Raw genomic sequence first — 19,868 nt, 5'->3', positions numbered from 1 at the left:
GCTAACTGTTCAGACTGAATTGAAGCTTTTATGGTGATGAGTCAGATGTTCCAGGAAACCAGGGTTCAGGCAGTAGTCAGGAGGTAACAAGGTTGATCAGAGCCAAGCCAGGTACCTGTCTGCTCACATCCCTGGAGGAGGAAACCCTGGCTTTACAACGTGGAAATGGGAGGCTTTCGAGAACAGAAGGAAGAGCTATCAGCTATTGACAAGTGTGACTTTTTTTCTAAAAGTGCCACAAGGAGGACAAGACCAAGAAGCTCTTGTGGTTATTTCTAATACGACCCCTGAGATCAGCTGTTGTGTATCTGAGATCATGCAATATGCATTAGAAGTCACCAATAAATTGGAGATTTTTGTATTTATCTATTAAATTGACACACAAACACAAAAATGACACAAAGGTCCAATCCTTAGTTCACAGCTCACACGTCAAATAAAATAAAATGCAACCTCAAAGCCCCTAACTTTATTAAATCAACTAATGTCCCGCATCCTTAACTGTTAGGCTTGGCAAGTGATAGCCTTGGCAGGTAATCGAATACATGGAAAACAAGCATAACACACTGCTAGATTGGCTACTGTGTTGGTCTCAGGTTTTCCTGCAAGGTCAAGCAGTAGCTGCTTCTTCCATTTTTGCAATAGACATCCTTTCCATTCCAAATGGCAAGGAGAAGGGAACGTTGATCAATAGAGAAATACGTTGCCAAGGGATTGTAAGCATCTCCAAAGAGGAAGTAAACACAAGTGGATTATTTCAGGGGCTGCATATTGCCATAGATATAGAGGATCCTCTCAAGCTTTACAGCAATGCATATATGGGTCCTGGCCTTGGTGGTGGTGGTGGTGGTGGGGGTCTGGGTACTGATGGGCTGCCAGCGGAGGATCATGTCCGTATAAACAGCAAGATTTATAGACTGAGGGCTCAGCTGCTCTCCTTGCACATCAAAGCAGCAAGTCTATCTCCCGGACGCTGCTGACCTCAGAAGGAAGATTTGCGAGGGACATGGGAGTAGCCTTCAAGAAACGATGACTTTTTTACGAACCTACAGCACTGATCTGTGGGCAGATCTAAGGGGATTGGAGACAGGGGCCTAGGTGCTGATGGTTTGTACAGATGTGAGTGGAGCAGGGTGGTGCTACAGAAGGACCTGATCTCTCTAAAGCCTCCCTGCACACAACAAGAGGGATGAAGACAAGGTAAGAGAGGGGCGGGTGAGAGAAGTCAACAAAGCATATGAAATGTGAAAAATTTAACCTAATGCTGCCCAGTTTCATAGGCTGTGAGAGACAAGGTGGCAAAAAAAATCTCCTAACCAATTCTGAAAAGGCATTGCATCACATACATAATGACAGATTTCACAGATTTGTCTCTCAGTCATAAATATGCTCACCCTAGATGATTTAGCAAGTATGGGGTATCACACACTGAACAATATAACTGAGCAACTCCGGATATATTGTGGATGTCAGAACTTCTAATCTTAATGGAGGCAGACAGTGAGACTCAGCTCGGTCCACCTCAACTCAGTGTAAACTCGGCTCTCATTGGGTGCTGGTGCTCTCTCTCTGCTCTTGGAATGAGTCTGCACACACCACATGACTTGTTCAGGACCCATGCAGATGTCAAGTCATAGATATCAAATGTGTTTGATATTACTGGGATTATTCTGAGAGTCGATTGGGGTGGTTAAGATTGAATCTGAACCCCTCACACTACCATACATCTTTGCCGAACATGGGCCCGGACCAAGCCTCTGATTGGGATTTCCCCTTTGATTGTCGGGATGGCCAAATATATGGTGTTAATTGGCCCAGTAATCCTCAAGTGTGTCCCCAGCCTTAGATTTTAGAGAAGAAGGCTTGTGACTGGCAGATCACTGGTTCAAATCACCAGACTGACTTTGAAAATATGGGCAGGCAAAATAAAGGAGAAACACTCTCCCTCCCTCAACAGCTACCATCGAGGTGCCCTTGAGCAAAGTACTTCACCCTGAACTGCTCCAATGGGGCTGCTCAGTGCAAAAGAGCATCTATATGAAATTAACTTTATATAAAGGTAAAAAAATAAATAAAAATGACTGAGCTTGTGAAGAGTTCAATTCACTTGGCAGGTACATAAAAGTCAGTGTGTGGCCCAACTTGCTACCCAGCCTTGTGGAAGATTAATTTGTAGTTTGAAGCCACAGGGTGACCAGGGACCAAGGCTAAAGTTGACTACATGGACTTCATATCTATCCCTGCTGCTGGTTTCATTATATAGACTTCCAGTTTCCAAGAACGGGCCTCAAACGTGGGCCTTAAATGAGAACCCAGTTGTGTGTACAGGGAATAAGAATTCCGGAATGATTTCAAAACAAGTCAGAGTAAGTGTGAGAAAATGTTACGTCTGTTTTCTGGATCTATCTCAAACAGTGTGCACTCGCTGATACTCCCTAGTCAGGTTAGGGGTATCAGTGTCTTGGAAGATGGACTATTTTCCCCTGTCTTTTCCTGAACCCGGAGAAGAACAACTCCTGGTTTTAAGAAATCCCTATTATTCCATAAATCCACCCCTGCAATCATTTCCAAGTTTGTATCAGCACTCTTGATCCCCCCCATTCTGGAGAACAATGGACGTTTTGATTCAGTCTCTCCAGTTAAAAAGGGAGCCACTCAGACGCGTGTTTATACAGTTTATGATAGATGATCCCAAGGATGTTTCCAATCTGGGAGAACCTAAGAGATGCCCTGCCAGCAGTTCCCTGCCATGATTACACACGTGTGCACACACACTAACGTATACACACACTAACATCCCTACTCCTCACACTCCCATACGTGAACACACACACATACACGGACATCGTACACACATCGTTTGTTGTCATCACTACATGTGTTTCAAGGCACACAATCATAACTAATACAAGTCTTTCTTTTAACTCAGCCAACGTGCTATCATTCCAACTTTTTCCAGATACTTTAAGGAAGTTTAGAGAGAGAATGAACAAGAAAGACAGACAGACATGACTAACGGAGACATAAAAATACACCCAGGGAGGGATAAAAACTGACAGACAAAGAGAGACATAAACAAAGGGATAAGAGAAAAGAGATAAGGCAGTGACTTCTAATCTGTATTACGCTGTCTCTATTACTACAAGATTTATAGTGGTGACTGGCACATAGCGGAGTGAGTCACCCACACCATCTGCCCCTTCCTACCTCACCTCTGCCAGGATGCCTGTGTCTAGCTGCCTGTACCCTCTCTTCGCTCGCTGGTGCCCGCGCTTCATCAGCGCTCCTCACAGCAGTGATGGATGGCCTGTCCACACTGTCCAATGACTACAGCCAGCTACTTCCAGACCACCTCATTTCTCCAATATTATTAAATCCCTATCACCCAATCCTCTGACTCACCCCCACCAGCAACCACCCATCACCACCACCACCACCACCACCTCCCTACCCCTCCACTCATTGGTCAGCACCATTTATGGTGCTTGTTAAATTGCCCTGCTTCATCTTTTCCCATTCTCTCTCTATTCTCCCTTGATCACCTCCTACTGTCCTCTTTCCACACCAACACTTTCACCTCATTCCCTCCAACTTTAAGCCTCAAATCAACCAGCATCACTATTCCCTTACTCTCTACAACATTTAACACCCCCCCACACACACACACACACACACACACACCTCCTCACCCCTCCCTTCTGCTCCACTGCATCTACCATCTCCTTCTCCATTTCTTTTCCCCCCTCACAATGGGAAATCAATTGAAAGAACAGTCTTGAGAGGAGATGGTCAGAGGACTAGATTAGATAAGGCCAAGAGAGAACTTATTTCTCCCTGATTTCTTCTTATATCTTCAGCATGGCTTATCATTGATTTCCCCAGTACTACATCAGCTCATATGGGCCATTGGTTTTCCTGTAGTCATACATTGAAGATCCAGTCTCAAATGTCTGAATACAAAATAATGTTGACAAAGATAGACATTAAAAACAAAGCAAAAAATATATACATATTAACGCAAGCGGCCATTGTTGGGATCCAAGCCTATAGGGCAAATGACTTGACAGTGAGAATATAAGCTTGATTCATCATTTTGGAAAAGTGAAATATGAAATGGTGCTTGAAACCATGTGGTAAAGCTATAGAGCTCAACCAAATGTGGTCTGACACACTTTTAAGCCCTTTGCAAACATTTATATTAAGTTTGTTTGCTCGACTATTTAAGAGTTAAGAAATTATGCATCCCTTGCTGTTTGCATATTCTCGCCGTCAACGTCCTTCGTGTGTCACGGCCAAACTCTTGCAAGTATCAAAATTATGTGGCACAAACATGACGTTGGCAGTTAAAATATGCTGTGTGTGAAATTCTGTGGAGAGTGAGGCAACTTTGTAAGAGAAATAAAAAAATATATAATAATAATAATAATAATAAACAAATAGGTGCTACTGCAAGGGTGGCCTGATGGTGGCACTATGGATCATGGCCAAATATGGACACACTTCTGGGCCCATCCCAAACATGTATATGAAAATTGGTTGCTCTGGCATCACATATTTTGGAATTATACCTCTCTTCCTGTTTGCATGTCTTTGCCGTAAAATGCATTTGTGTTTCACAAAAGGTTGGGAGTATCAAAATTTTGTGTAATAGCCATAATATAGAACGTCCACATATGATGTGTACAAATTTGGCTAGGGTTAGGGTTAGGGGGATTGGATCAACTTTGCGAGAGAAACAGTGAAAAAGGCAGAAAACTGTCAAGGTTGAAATAGAGTTATTGCCCAAATGTAAAGTTGCATGTTATAGTGCCACTGTCTGGCTGATCGGGGCTTTTTTTTTGATCGCTAACATGAAGCATTTAGGAATTATGCCTCAATTCCTGTTATCGCGTCTTTGCCGTCAACTTCATTCGTGCACCATTGCTAAATGGTGCAAAACTCTGGGTAGCTAATAGCCATAATCTAGGAGGTCCAAATTTGTGCAAAATTGAGATTGGACCAACTCTGCAAGAGAAATTGCGAAAAAATGTTTTTTCATAAAATTCAAAATAGCGGAAAAACTATTGTGACAGAAATAAAAAATCAGTATGTACAATGGATTCATCTTGAGCAAAGGAATCTGAGCCTGAATAGTGGGGAAGATTTGAAACCTATTCATCTATTAACCAAATTTGATTGCTCTAGGGCTTACAGTCTCCGAGGTACAGATAATTTTACAGCAGCAGAAGAAGAAGAAGAAGAAGAAGAAGAAGAAGAAGAAGAAGGTTAGGTTACATCACAGGGCTAATACAGATAGACAGACAATAACACTCCCCTTCTATGAGCAATTTACAGTCTTCAATTCACCTGACTTCCATGTCTTTGGACTGTGGGAGGAACCCACGTGAACATGGAGAGAACATGCAAACTCTGGAATTGTGTGTGTGTGTGTGTGTGTGTAGTACACAACAAAACAGTGAAGACCAAAGTCAAAGAGAAGTAAGCTAAATTGCCTAGACATGATGTTGCTTGACAATTTGAATTTGCGTTTGAATTTGTTTTGGAGAGGTTGCGACTCAAATTGCTAGTTATATTTATAACAGGCATTTTCAGGGAATGGGGTATTTTTGATACTAGCAAGCTCGTGACATGCATGGAATTGGCATGGAGGAGAAAGTTTTACATCAAACAAAGTGACAGATGTCTTTATGAGCCTGTCTGATGGATTTCACAGTGATATAAAAGATCATTCCATCCTAGAATAGTAATTGAATCTATACAATTACAAAAAGCAACCCAGGTTTGGAATTTTGTTTGCTACCTGTGTAGACCTCTGCCTCTGAGGGGTCCTCCACTCGCTTATGCTGGATGATGTAATCAGAGACCTTGCAGCCAATCAGAGGCTCCACATCCACCCACTCCAGGGCCACCATAGTGCTGGAGGGCTCCAGGTGAGGGGCTAGGCGCAAACTAATGAAGCAACACAGAGAGGACGAGGAGGAGAGAGAAGGAAAGAGGGTAAATATTAACAGTGAAATTAAAAACATTGTCACAACTACTACCATACTCCCCAGTCTGGGGAGAATTTGAGGAAGATGGGATGAGGTGTGTGTAGTGGGTGGGTGGAAGGGGGATGATAGCCCAATCGATAGACTTAACTGTAGAATGGAGAAATAGGGCTGTGTGGCTGTTCTATTTTCATTTTATTTTGTCACTTGAATATTTTGTCACTTGATCATGTGTTCACTCCTTTTGAGTAGGCTACAATCAGACAGCCTCACCATTCAAATGCTAAAACCATTCTTTGCCAGTAGAGCTGGCAGCTTGGGATCCACATGACTTGGTCATTTACTGTTTTATAGGTCTACATTAATCTTTTATTAACTTTGTTCTCATGAAGCACAATAAAAGTGTCTCAAGGTCTCAATAGAATCAGTGTGCTTATAGTGATTTTTATTTGGATCACAAATCGTTCACGAATCGACGGCCGATGAACGAGAAATAAAGGAATTTGTTTCTTCTAATCCACGCGGTTCTTAGTGATTGAATCAACACGGTTCTCATTGATTCAAAGCCACTCTGTGCATTCCACTTTTATGAATAGGCTGCCTTCTAGCAGTATTGGATAGACACTAGATCGTTAACGAACAAGAATCATGTGGAGCCAACCCACTTTTTCAACTCTCGTTTCGTTCACCAGAAGTCTTCCTCTCACCTGCGCTTAACGGCCAACTGAATCAAATGAACGAAAGAGTCAATTGAAAGAAGTCACTCATAAAGAATTGACTCTATAAAAGAGCTGAACCTTTCATTGCTACAGACCACTCATCACGAGTTGACAGCTTCATGCTCTCAGAGTCTTTCACATACCTTCTTGCCAACTCCAAGCTGCTGTAGTGCGCCTTTTTTTTGCCCTTCTGTCACCTCTGTCAAACAGCCCAGATTTGTGAAGTGCTCCACTATCTGTTGCCCTTCCGACAAGATCTCCTATTGAAGCCAGGGAACTCTGTAGTTCTATCAGAGCGGTCTTTAGGTTCTTGATCACCACCCTGAGACCAAGGTTCTCCTTGCCTGGTTGTTCAGTTGGGTCAGACGACGAGCTCTAGGAAGTGTCTGGGTAGTTCCATATTTTTGGCTGGACTAGCAGGTTGCAGTCGCCACAGGTGGCGACCAGCCCAACCACTGGGTCTATCCAATGTTAAGCTGGGAACACACTATAAAATAATCAGGCCGATTAACACCATATTTAGATGTGCTGTGACACTTGGGTGGGGAATCCCCAATCTGAAGCTTGGTCAGCACCGATGGTCAGCACAGACTAGGCTATCTGGTAATGTGAATTGTTTACAGATTCAATCTTTGCCACACGATTTCAATCAACTGCAAATGTAGTAGACAATATTCATTTCACAAATATGGCTTGTATGTCATCAATCATTATTATTAATAGTTTATTCAGATGAAGTATTTTGTGCAGGGTTGACAGGGCTATTTATCAATGCCAATGACTCAGCGATTACTTTGTCGGGTGCAGAGATTTCTGGCTTTCAAAACTCAGTGTCCTGTACTTTGTTTTGGAAGAAAAACTCCCCACCCATTGGCATTTCAAGACACTCCAAGCTCTTCCCTCAACCTGCTCACATTGAACTACTCAACAATGGAGGACAGTGCACAGTGAGCAAACGACTGATGTCACAAGAAATTTCAGCCATGAAGGCTAAAAAGTCTTGTTCTCAAGTCAGAGCCAAAGCAGTATTTTGCATTGTGATATATTACCGCTTCACTAGACATTTCTGGTGGATCTCTGCTAGAATTAGCTGGCTTCCTCATATATTGTGAAAATGTGACTTCATTGTTCAATTACAGGCACCATAATTCAAGTGGACAGGAGGGTTGGGGTGTGGAGGCTGTGCCAGAGACTTGTGTAGGAAGATATAAGTAATAACAATAAAGGTCACAGATTACTTAATGCCCCTTTAAGTCTCATTTTATGTGTTACAATGAGTTTACTTTGTGACAGTGTTTCAATACTACTAGACAAAATAGTTTAAGTGTGAGGAATAATTCATAGATAGATAGCACTTTATTGAACCCCTCCCCTCTTGGCTGACTAGTTAGTATTTACTTCTGGAGCAAATTTAAAAATAAGCCAGATCTGGAGCAGATCTGGACCTCTGCTTATGAGCAGATTCATCCGCCTTTTGATGTATCTGCTAATAAGTCACTATAACACTAAAAAGTCACTCTCTATATGCATTGCTCATCTTGCTGGTTAAACTAGAGTGCTGCAAAATAAGGGTGTCATAGGCAGACCCTGGAGACTTTGTGCATACACAAGTTATGACATGTCTGAATGATGTATGAATTGACAGGGATGGAAAAAGTACCAAAGTATAACTCATTCACTTCCTGGTAAGTACCTGCTTCCCTATAAATCAAGCTGTCACTATATGTCTTTTGTCTGGTCAAACAGTACACACAGATTATGAAGAGAGGGTCCATAGTGTTTCTGTGCATTATATTTGTCCAGTTATAGTAACAGCTCCCTTGCTGATTTACAGTGCATTCATGTTTTAACCTCCTTACACTGATTAGCAATCTATAGTACCTCTAGGGCTGGTCTGAACAACAACAAATAGCTTAGTAAGCTTTATTAATGTTTATAGACTGGTATTTGTTGCAGCTTTATTTTAGTTGTTGAACAAATCATTTATCACTTATCATTAACAATTACATTTTCCCGATGGTAATCGATAGAGCAAAAATAATTGTTTGCTGATTTAGGCTTAATTTTTTTTCCATATAGAAAATAGACAGCAGCACACTGCTTACTTAACATTGCTGTTGTATTTAACCATACATTTTCTAAAATTAAGAAAATCTGAGCAAGATAATAAAAAACACGTTGTCTCTGTATCAACTTGAATTCAAAACACAACGTTAGTTAGGCCCACTATAGGTCTACTATACAAAAATAAGGACTTTATATTACAGCATTTGTAACAACACATTATGTAATAACACCTCATTATGTAATAACTATACAAAATGTAATAAATTTTCACTTCATTATGTAATAACACCCCCATTTTGTAATAAATTTCCCCGCATTTTGTAATAAATTATTAGGCCTACATATTGCGGTGGTTATAACAAAAGTTATTACAAATTTGATTCAAAAGTTTCGAGGAATAGGCTACTTTTAAGATCGACAGGGAGTCTGTTTCAGAGATGCGCAGCATAGTGACTAAAGGTTGCTTCACTAAGTTTAGCCATGGCACTGGACACTCCCATTCCCACTTGACCTGAGAGGCCTGGCAGGAGTGTACTCCTTAAACATGTCTGTAATGTATTTTGTCTAATTTATTGTTTGTATATTTGTATTATTACATTTTCGTCATCACCATGTGGTGCGGCTGTGGCTCAGGAGGTAGAGCAGGTCGTCCACTAATCAGAAGGTCAGTGGTTCGATCCCCGGCTCCTCCAGTCCGCATGTCGAAGTGTCCTTGGGCAAGATACTGAACCCCAAATTGCTCCCGATGGTTGCGCCAGCACCCTGCGTGGTAGCTTGCTGCCATGTGTGTGTGAATGTAGGCATATTGTAAAGCGCTATATAAATGCAGTCCATTTACCATTCATCATAAAAAAAGTGCAACTCCTGCATTTTGTAATAACCTCCGCAATATGTAATAATTTATTACAAAATGCGAGGAAATTTATTACATATTGCGTTCAAGCTGTGTATTATAAAATGTGGCAGATTATTACAAAATGCGGGTGTTATTACATAATGAAGTGAAAATGTATTACATTTTGTTGTGTTATTACATAATGTGGTGTTATTACATAATGTGGTGTTATTACATAATGTGTTGTTACAGCATTGTATATATATCAAATTCTGTATCCTAAGCTAGATACAGGCTACTGCCTATCACTTACTTTAGGCTAATTGATCTTATTCAGAAAGATGAGGTCCACATTTATTGGATGTAAATGTGAAATGTGGACATTTGTTACTGGCACATTAAGGCAGAACGTGGCTAGCCTGCTCAACATAGGATAGGCTGTGGCATGAGCATGCGATACGATAAAACCTTCTTGGATGGAGGCCAATGTATTGCAGGACATTACATTATGTTGCCCCCTCATGGTTGCCTGGTTCTATTACAAAAGCACATGAATGGAATGGAAAATGGTGACCAATGATGAACCAATGATTTATGTTTTAATGTAATTTAATACATCAATGCATCAAGATTTTATCAATATAACAATGTGCCGATCAATAATCGATAAATTGATATTTTATGACATCCCTAATGTATACATGTATTAAAGGTCCCATATCATGTAAAACAGGATTCCCCTTGCCTCTTTGATTATAAAGGAGTTGGATGTGCTATCTAAACAACTTGAAAGTATCAAAATGCACAGTCGCAAACTAAATCCACACAATCCATATTAGAAAACCGAGCCTCTAAACAAGCTGTTTGGGCTTCTGTAACTTTGTGGTGTCACAAAGGTTCGTTCATTATCATTTTTGCAAGAAATAATAGTTTAACAAAGTTTTTTTTTTCAAAGCGGTTGAGCGGTTGTCATTGTTTATTACCGGAGAGTTTTCCCTGCCTCTGAGAGAGCTGCCGGCTCTGTGGTGAACTCTTGAAACGGTTAGCCAATCAGAACAGAGGGTGCATTAATATTAATGAGCCTTAAAGACACAGTGACAGAAACAGCCTGTTCTTGGCAAGGCTCAGAGAGATGCTGGAAAATGAACGTGTAAAAATCGATTGAGATTGTTTTTGGTACATGACACCACACAGGCAGCTTTGAATGGACCTCAAGACATAAAATAAAACACTGGAAAGTGTAGAATATGGGAATTTTAAGTTTAGGTATCAAGGTACAAATGATGTACTAGCAATAGCCTCCACTGATGTGTTGGATATAAAATTGGGTAACACTTTATAATAACCATCATTAATAAATGGTAAATTGATAATTGTTAATTAAACTTTAGTTAATAGTTATTTTACTGTTAACAAACAATGAAATGATCATTAATAATGTTTACTAATTATTAGTAATGCTATAATTTATGTTATTTTATCATTAGTTTGTGTAATATAAAATCATTTGTTTATAAATTATATATTGTATCATAGCTTTTTACCCTTTTTACCGTCTCTTATCTGCTATGATACAATATATAATTTATAAACAAATGATTTTATATTACACAAACTAATGATAAAATAACATAAATTATAGCATTACTAATAATTAGTAAACATTATTAATGATCATTTCATTGTTTGTTAACAGTAAAATAACTATTAACTAAAGTTTAATTAACTATCAATTTACCATTTATTAATGATGGTTATTATAAAGTGTTACCTAAAATTGTAACCAATGCCATTGATATTGGTGTACTCTACTCAGTAACAAAAACTTTATATAATATATTATATATACAATATATTTATTTATTCTTGTTATTTACTATAATTCACAATTAACTCACAGTTTGTTAATGCTTATAAGCTTTCTTTATTATAAAGTGTTCCCTACAAAATTTACCACTTTATTTTTCTATAATTTACAAAAAATGCCTGTTCTACATCCATTCTTTAATTAGATGCTCTAGCCGTAGCTTCGTCTTGCCCTTTCAACTTTCTGTTTCTCTCTAAAAGTTCTCAGGGCAACAATGGCTAGAGTATATGACTCACAACAGCCCCTAGAGTATTATTAGGACACCTTGGATGAGAGCATGTTCTTTCTAGAGGGGGTGTAAGGGCCGACTGACAGCAATTAGAACCTTGGGGACTGCGCTTGTGTCTACAACTTTAACAAGTGGCCTCAGAGGAACTAGATATGAGTCAATAGAGACAGGTATGTGTGTGTGTGCATGTGCATATGCGAGTGTGCATGTGTTGCATCAATGCATGCATCCGTGAAGTCTCTCTTGTGCTTGAATTCGTAGGTGTCAATAGTCGCGGTCACACTTACACGGGCTGCCTGAGGGGACTGCAGTTGGGCAGGCCGTCTTTGCTGAAGGCACTCAGGTCACAGCGACACCAGTTGTCAATGACATCGCCCTTTCCAGCACACCAGTATGAGCTCATTGTGGCACTCTTGAAGGCCTGTAAAGGGTAACAGGTGAGAGAAATGCAATTATCTCTTGGAACATGCGCTCCTCGTCTTTCTACCCCTCCACCCCCCACCACCCACCTTCTCCATCGGTGCCACCACTGACTCATCCAGGCGCCATGAGGCCCTCCATCCCCCAGCGCACGCACACACACACACACACACACACACACACACACACATACACAGAAGGGGGCGGGGGGGGGGGGGGGGGGTCTCACAGCTTTCTCACCTCCACCAGAAAAGTCACGGTGGCAAGGGGTGCATCTATGATGTCAGAGTGTAAGCTTGCCGATGTTACTGAGATGTTCCTGCCTTCCGGTAATTGGGAACGGTGGATGTGGAAAGGTCAGGGAGCGTGTGTGAGCGTGTGTGTGTGTGTGTGTGGTGTGTGTGGGGGAAGTGGGGGTGTGGCTGAGAGAGGAGGAGAGAGAGATGGGGAGGGATAGAGGGACCAAGAGATACAGATTGAGACAGATGAAGAGAGTAAAAATAGACTTATGCTTCTTAAGTCTAAAAGTTTTAACTGAAGGAGGGTATATACCATTTCAATCTAATAAGGTGGAAATATTGCCAAGATCGAGGCACTGGTGGCTGCCAACATCATCTCCCAACATCTTGTGCTGCTTCATCAACAGGCAAAAAAAATAAAAGGCAGAATCTCTGTCATCCCCTAAAAGGCAGAAAAATGCCAATATAACCGTCAAAGCAATAAAGTATAACGTCATTGCTTTCCCTAAAGCCGCAGGCATGGTAGAGAGAGAGTTCAAGGGAGTTCGCAAGCACTCTGGCTCCCCCTGTCACATTGTGGATCAATGGAGTACTCAGTTATTTATGTGCTCTAATTGGTTGGCAGTGCCTCTCCATGCAGACAACTTTGGAGATGTGCTTGATCACGGTCACAAAAATGGCTAACAGAGACACTGGAACCATGCGGAAACATTATCACTGGGCACCAGGCCTCCGAAAAAAGAAAAAAGCCAAAGGAAGCCTCTCTTTTGCCCCAATAAGCCATGACATTCACTCATCCGAGAGCGAAGGAATTGATGAGACCACACACATCTTTAAGGCAACCAGGCACGCACAGGCACACACACGGCACACACACACACACACACACACACACACACTCCAATTAGTGATTGATTTCCACAATTGGTCTTTCCTTTTCATTGGAGAAATGCCAAGGAAGATTTCTGACGTGGGTTGATTAGTTGAAGGGACACTTGAGCTGAATTTGGGCATAGCCCTGACCAGAAAGGCAGACAGCATAGCCAAAAAAGAGTGGGGGTAAGCATTCAGAAGCTGATGTTAGTATTTCCAAACACTGCATTGTTAGCTGTAGAGGAGGTTCAGCAGTCTTTCATGGGAACTGACTTCCTTCCAATACCACTTGCTCTCACTCAATGCAATGGATCCTGCTCAAGTGTGCAAGTGAGCTAAATGAGAGGCAGTGAGTAGGAGAGAGTGAGAAAAAAGAGGATGTGGTGGAGAGATGAGGAAAGAAGACAGTGGGAATTTGGGTTGGATAGAGCAAGGAGATGAAATGAAAAAAAAAATATCAAGGGGATGAAGATACATGCATAAAGAAAGGAAGGTATGAAAAAGGAGACTCCCAGCTCTCAAACCCAGACACAGCAGGCCTCCAGCAGTCAAGGCTTTCCCATTATTTATCCTCTAATACAACCCCCTCTAAATGAGCCTGCTGAATGAGCAGTTATTATAGGGGGGTAGGCAGCACTGTAATCCATGGCCATATAATAACCCCCTAGAAAACCAAAAAGGGGAAAAAGGTTATTACATTTCTCCCCCCTCTCCTGAACCCATGTGGCTAACTGCTGTCAGAAAACAATAGCAGCAGGGGTCTTGCCACCTCATGTCAATGGGAAGCAGGCCACAGACAAACGCAACAAGAAAAACCTGGACTCTAGGTCTATGCACGCACGCAGACTAGACAAACATGAGAAATGAGAAATGACCTCCGCTGCTAGGGGCAAGAGAGAGAGAGAGACCACAGGACCGCCATGCGTTTACCACCACCAGATTCCTAGAAAAACCCCATACGGGTCTGCGCGCTTGACTGCATGGCTGCACATGTGAAAAATAGACAAAGCGATTACCGCCGTGTTTATGTTTGAAGAGTAATGCAAGCCAGTCTCCACTGGGTAAACAGGGAATCTAATTGTGGCTTAGAGAATGAGGTGGGGGGTTGGGTGGGGGGCACAAGAGGTAAAACAGAGGGAAGGAAAAAAAAATCAAGAAACCAACTCGGACATGAGATAGTTAGCTGATAGATGTAAGTGATAATATGTCAAGTGTGCTGCTGTGAAAAGAGCGATATGTCTTGCAGGTGCAGTTAAAAAAAAATATGGGTCAGTGAGGAAAATCCCTTAGTGAGATGACCAGACACACTGAAAGGCCCAGGAGAGAGTACTTCCTCCATATGTTCAATGCTGTTAGACAAGTCACAGCAGAGCAGAGGAGGATACCTTATACCATATTGATTAACCACAGATCATGCACTTCCCAGAACACAGATAGATCCATATACATTCTGTGCAACATTGGTCAGAGAGGGGCCAGAAAGAAAGCACAAACCATCTCTATTATGCTTCATATTAGAAAAGCAAGTGTTTTGACAAAGAGGGTCCTTTTAGGACATTGACGGTAACAGTGCAAGACATTTTTTGTGCAGTCAAGACAGATCTGGTTTCGGGAACTAGTGATGCCTGCATGGTTACAATAACACAAGGGTCTACTGTTTCACAAATATGCCACAATTCATCTCTATTGACCTTATCGATACTGAACAAATTGAGCTGAAATGTAATCACCTCCTGCTTTGAACAGAAGGCAAGATCAGTAAACTGCAAGGCCATTGAGCATCAGCAACAACTCCTGCCACAAATTCCAAGCCTTGACATCATTTAGAGCCTGCAGACTCACTGGCACCAAAGCACTATTTGGACCTTTCACTTTCGTAGAAGCCCTTTGTGACTTACAAGAAGGCAAGGGAGGTCATTGTGACCTCCTTAATGTATTAATCTGTTTGGCTAGTCTAAGCTGGCCATATTACTGTCCATCTTCACAGGCTAATACGTGAAAACACTGGCCAGCTGGCCCACAGTATTGATTTATAAGATGATCACCAGTGGTGGTAAAGAGTCCAAGTCAGCGCACACAGGACACCATCAACGGTGACTGTGACTGTGTGTGTGTGTGTGTGTGTGTGTGTGTGTGTGTGTGTGTGTGTGTGTGTGTGTGTGTGTGTGTGTGTGTGTGTGTGTGTGTGTGTCTGTGTGTGTGTGTGTGCGCGCACACCATCCAATCATTCAGGGCTAATGGCGTTAACAATGGAGCCGATGGGCTGTTTCTAGGAACCCTATCAGAAGTAGTACTTCCAGGAAATGGGACACTGGGGGCCAGCTGGAGGGTTGGTTCACCAGGGGGTTGATAGAGGATTGCCAGGTCACTGGAGAACCCTGAAATTGTATGTATTGGTTTTTAGGTGTGTCAAGTCTGTCTGATGCTACAAGATAAACTGACCTGACCTTTGTGGCAAAGTCAATGGGACAATGTGGTAGTCTACAAACCCGTTAGTATTACAAAATATATATTTGGCCCCAAAATTTACTGACACTATTTTTTGGGGGGGAAAGAAGGTAATAAATATTGGCTATTTATCACCCAGATATTATCTGGATGTTTGTTGGTGTAACCTTTCTTATAAAGGCTTACAGATTTGATTAATCAAAGGGTAGGGTATCATCTAGGAGTGTACACTGTTTTATTTATTACCTCCGCCAAGGAGGTTATATTTTCAGTGCCGTTTGTTTGTTTGTCTGTCTGTTAGCAGGATTACAGAAAAACTACTGGCCCGATTTTCATGAAACTTCGTGGAAGGGTGTAGCATGGGCCAAGGAAGAACCCATAAAATCTTGGTGTGGATCCGGATCCGACTAAACGAACAAGCAATAATAGCACGAACCTTGGCGGAGGTCTGCGCTCTCCGAGTGCCCTTCTAGTTTATTTATTTAGTTGGAAGGTGTCATTATGAGAAGAGATCTGACAACACTGCTACTAATTAATTAATCTCCACAGCCCATCACACAGATTTGCTGGGTTCAGCAAATTGAAAGAGAGAGAGACAGGGAGAGAGTTTAGAGGAGGCCACCCAGCAAACTTGTTAATCCCCCACCATCCCATCACACCCCCACTCCACTCATCTTCCCAATTCCTGTTTAACAAGTTTAAGAGAGCTGCATGAGCCAAACATACGTCTGAACCCCACCTCATACAGGAAATGACATTTATGAAAGCAGGGGGTAAGGAGGAAGAAAGAAAAAAACTAATCAGAGGTGGGAGGAGGTGCAGTGCAGGGGTATGGCGTGAGCATGACAGGGGCCACTCGGCAAGATATAGAGCATTCTGAGTCATTAGTCTCACAGCCAATTTGTTCAAAAGGTCTGCCATAATTCAATCACAGCAGCACAGGACACAGGACTGCTGGCAACCTCCACTGGCGTTAGCTTATTTATTTATCCACTGAGGTATTTGTCTCTGGCACTAAAACGGGGAATTATCTGCGTGTGCGCGTGCGAGCGTGCATGCATGCGTGCGTATGTGCGTGCATCAGGCCTGTAATCAAGACCACCTTAGTCGAGTCCAAGCCAATTCCGAGACCAGGTCCAGTCGAGTTCGAGTCAAGACCAAATTCAAAGAGTGTCAAGACTGGGAGCAAATCGAGTCCTATTCAAGACCAAGACCAAAATAGGCAAAAAACCTCCCAAATGCAAAAAATAATGATTGAGTTTCATTATGGATGAACAGAGATGTGGATCTATCTACAAATCCATTCTGTTAGACCCTTAAACATCCAACTGAACAATGCATAGGAACGGACTAATCAGTGCATATTAAACCATTACATACACAGGTTTCTATAGGTAAAATCCCTTAAACTCTATCGCTGAGGAGAAGATAAACCAAACATCAATACAATTTTTAGGCAAGAAATTGTTGAGTCAACTTCCAGTAGAGGCCGAGACCAAGATGAGACCGGGTTAAAATTGATACAAAACCAAGATAATGCCAAAAAAGTAGTCTTGAGACTAGACTCATGGCTCAGACTGGACTCAAGCACTACAGCCCTGGTGTGTATACACCAGCTTGTGTTGTGGAGCACTCTTGCCTACTAATACATAGAATCAGGGCCTCATTTTAGGGGGTGCTGGCTTGGTTTATGAAGCCTATTCATGTATATATAACAACAGATCCAACTCAGGACCCCCAAAAAGAGGTGCAGAAAGAGACCTCAAATTTTCTGATCCGGCTGATAAATCCATGCATACATGCCGCATCAAACAAGACTTCAAAGATACGGCTTACCCTGCTTTTTTCCTCCCCAAATCCTTAAAGTGGTCCTAGGTAATCGCAGTACACACACAGGAAGAAGTGATACTTTCCTCCCATTTCTACTCTTCGACCGAGCCACACACCAAGCTAAGAAGGCCGATATGCCGATCTTTTTTTTCTGCCCTTTAATTCCTCTGTTCCTTTTCAGTCCCAGTAGGCTGTTTTTCGAGGACGGGGTAATTTCACATTGTAACATAATCCCTTTCTGGCTCAATAATGACTAGATTGATGTGAAAGGGACATGACATGTCCTGTCAAACAGTCAGGCAGCCAGAAAGGGGCCATTAAAAGATGCAGGTAGAGAGAGAGAGAGAGAGAGAGAGAGAGAGAGAGAGAGAGAGAGAGAGAGAGAGAGAGAGAGAGAGAGAGAGAGGCCGTTGTGGACACACAAAGACAGACGTACACAGATAGGTATATCCTCATCATAACCTGGGCAACTAAGCTTATATTTTGATTGCTTTGGGGGGTTAGGGTCAGAAGAAGAACCTCATCTCTGAGAAAGCTTTTGCAACATGGCAGCTGTCTTTCCTGATAGATCCAGCCAAGTAGAAAGATAGTCTGAAGCGAAAGTGTGTGTGTGTCTATGTGTGTGAGAGAGAGAAATAGAGAGAGAGAGAGATTGTGTGCGCTTGTGTATGTGTGTGTGGTTGGGCAGGCTGTTGTGTCTGTAAGGCAATATACATATGTGTAGAGTCTTTCAGACTAGCAGCAGCAGTCGCAGCCAAGATGAGAGAGAGAGGAAGAGAGGAGGAGGAGGAGAGTGACGGACTCCCCACCCTCCCAGGGGGTCGATGACATCAATAAGAAGCTAATAATCCTGCCTCAAGCTACCTCCGAAGGGCTGAGTGCTTGCCAGAGCGATCCACTGCAGTCTACCCCTTCTCCTCCTCCTCATACATCTCACCCTCTATATCCCCAGAAGACCAGGGGTTGGGTAGGGGTGGGGGGGGTGAGGATGGATAGGGAGGTGTTTGGGAGGGAGGGAAAAAGAGGACATTTTGCTCTTCCTCACGTTTAGCTATCGATGAAGCCCACTAGGGACCGTCTGCTATTGATTGTGCCTTCTTTTCTTCGGGGCTGTGGTGCTTGTTATGGGCGGCACGTACAGGGGGCTTTGTTGTGTGCGTTTGCGTGTGTACGTGTATGTGTGTGTATGTGTGTGCGTGTTTGTCTTTTTGCCTCTGGTATTGTTGTTGCCTGCTGTAATTTCAGAAGGTAAGGTAATTAGATGCTTGATTGGGGAGAGCGTGAACCAGTCTGCTCCCCATGGGGGGTAGGGTGTGTGTGCGTGTGTGTGTGTGTTTGTGTGTGTGTAGGTCTGTGTGTTTGCTCAGGAGCAGGGAACATCATCATCATGCTTGAACAAAGGCCAACATAGAACTGTTTACAGGTGAGTCACACACACACACACACACACACACACACACACACACACACAGACACACATGCAGCGGCTGCTAGGTAGCAAGACGTTGCCAAAGACCCTCTAATTGCATCTCCCTTTCTTGAGATGAAGCCCAAACAAAGGAAAATGTGGTAGACTAAATGTCAAGCGGAGCCAGATCCCTCTCCTAAATTGCCTTATGGAAGAGGTATCTGACATGACTAACTTCCAATATCCAGTAGCCCAAAGACTGCTCACACAGGATGAATTATGAACACAATCCAGCCGTGGTCATTGAGGTGATACCACACTCAGCTGTATATGCTTGTTTGGACACACACACTGCACACATACATACACTTGTGAAATGCATGCAGATAGAAGTGTGTGCACACAGCAATGTTTAAGCATTCTTACAGCATTCTTATGCGCACACACACATGCTCATGCATGCGCATACTGCACGGGCGTGCACACAGACACACAGACACACACACACACACACACACACACACACACAGACAAACATCACATCACATCACAAATAATTTGTCCCCACAAGAGGAGAAAACCATGACGTAATCTTTTTTATGTCCTCTGTATCACACTGCTTATTGCCAGTGGTCAAAGTTAACCAACTTATGCCACCTAGAGGTGATATTTGGCAATTGCACTATCAGATGCACTTTTCTGTTCAGAAGACAATGGATATCTACAAATGAATCGTGCCACCAGCACAAGGCATGAGAGGGTGTATGAAGAAAAGGCTTTTAACAAAAAAAACGTATGTTTTCTATTTCTTCATTTTTTTAATGGTTATAATAAACTTGCAACTTTACTTTTAAATGCTATGTTGGTTCTATGTTGGCCCTGTCAACATCTGGCAAGCCTAGTTTCACAAGCTTACTCTAATCACATGCCACATTTTATGCAAAAT

At 42.3% G+C, this 19,868-nt stretch overlaps 1 protein-coding gene across 1 annotated transcript in view; it reads right to left on the bottom strand.

Annotated features, from left to right (window-relative positions):
- Positions 1–19,868, bottom strand: part of LOC139657302 (astrotactin-2-like) — a gene marked incomplete at its 5' end in the record, with an annotated part of 70,578 nt that overhangs the window by 28,434 nt on the left and 22,276 nt on the right. The window contains 2 exons of the mRNA XM_071535089.1: positions 5,801–5,949; positions 11,992–12,125. Of these exons, the coding sequence (XP_071391190.1) occupies positions 5,801–5,949; positions 11,992–12,125 (283 nt within the window). The remainder of the gene's footprint in view (positions 1–5,800; positions 5,950–11,991; positions 12,126–19,868) is intronic.

Source organism: Centroberyx affinis, unplaced genomic scaffold, assembly GCF_046629955.1.
Source record: "Centroberyx affinis isolate AG114_WGS23_722 - 3 ecotype Tasmania unplaced genomic scaffold, CSIRO-AGI_Caff_v1 ptg002654l_1, whole genome shotgun sequence".
In the NCBI taxonomy this organism is placed as follows: domain Eukaryota; kingdom Metazoa; phylum Chordata; class Actinopteri; order Beryciformes; family Berycidae; genus Centroberyx; species Centroberyx affinis.
The sequence above is the reverse complement of the archived record's forward strand: the minus strand, read 5'-3'. Positions and strand labels throughout refer to the sequence as shown.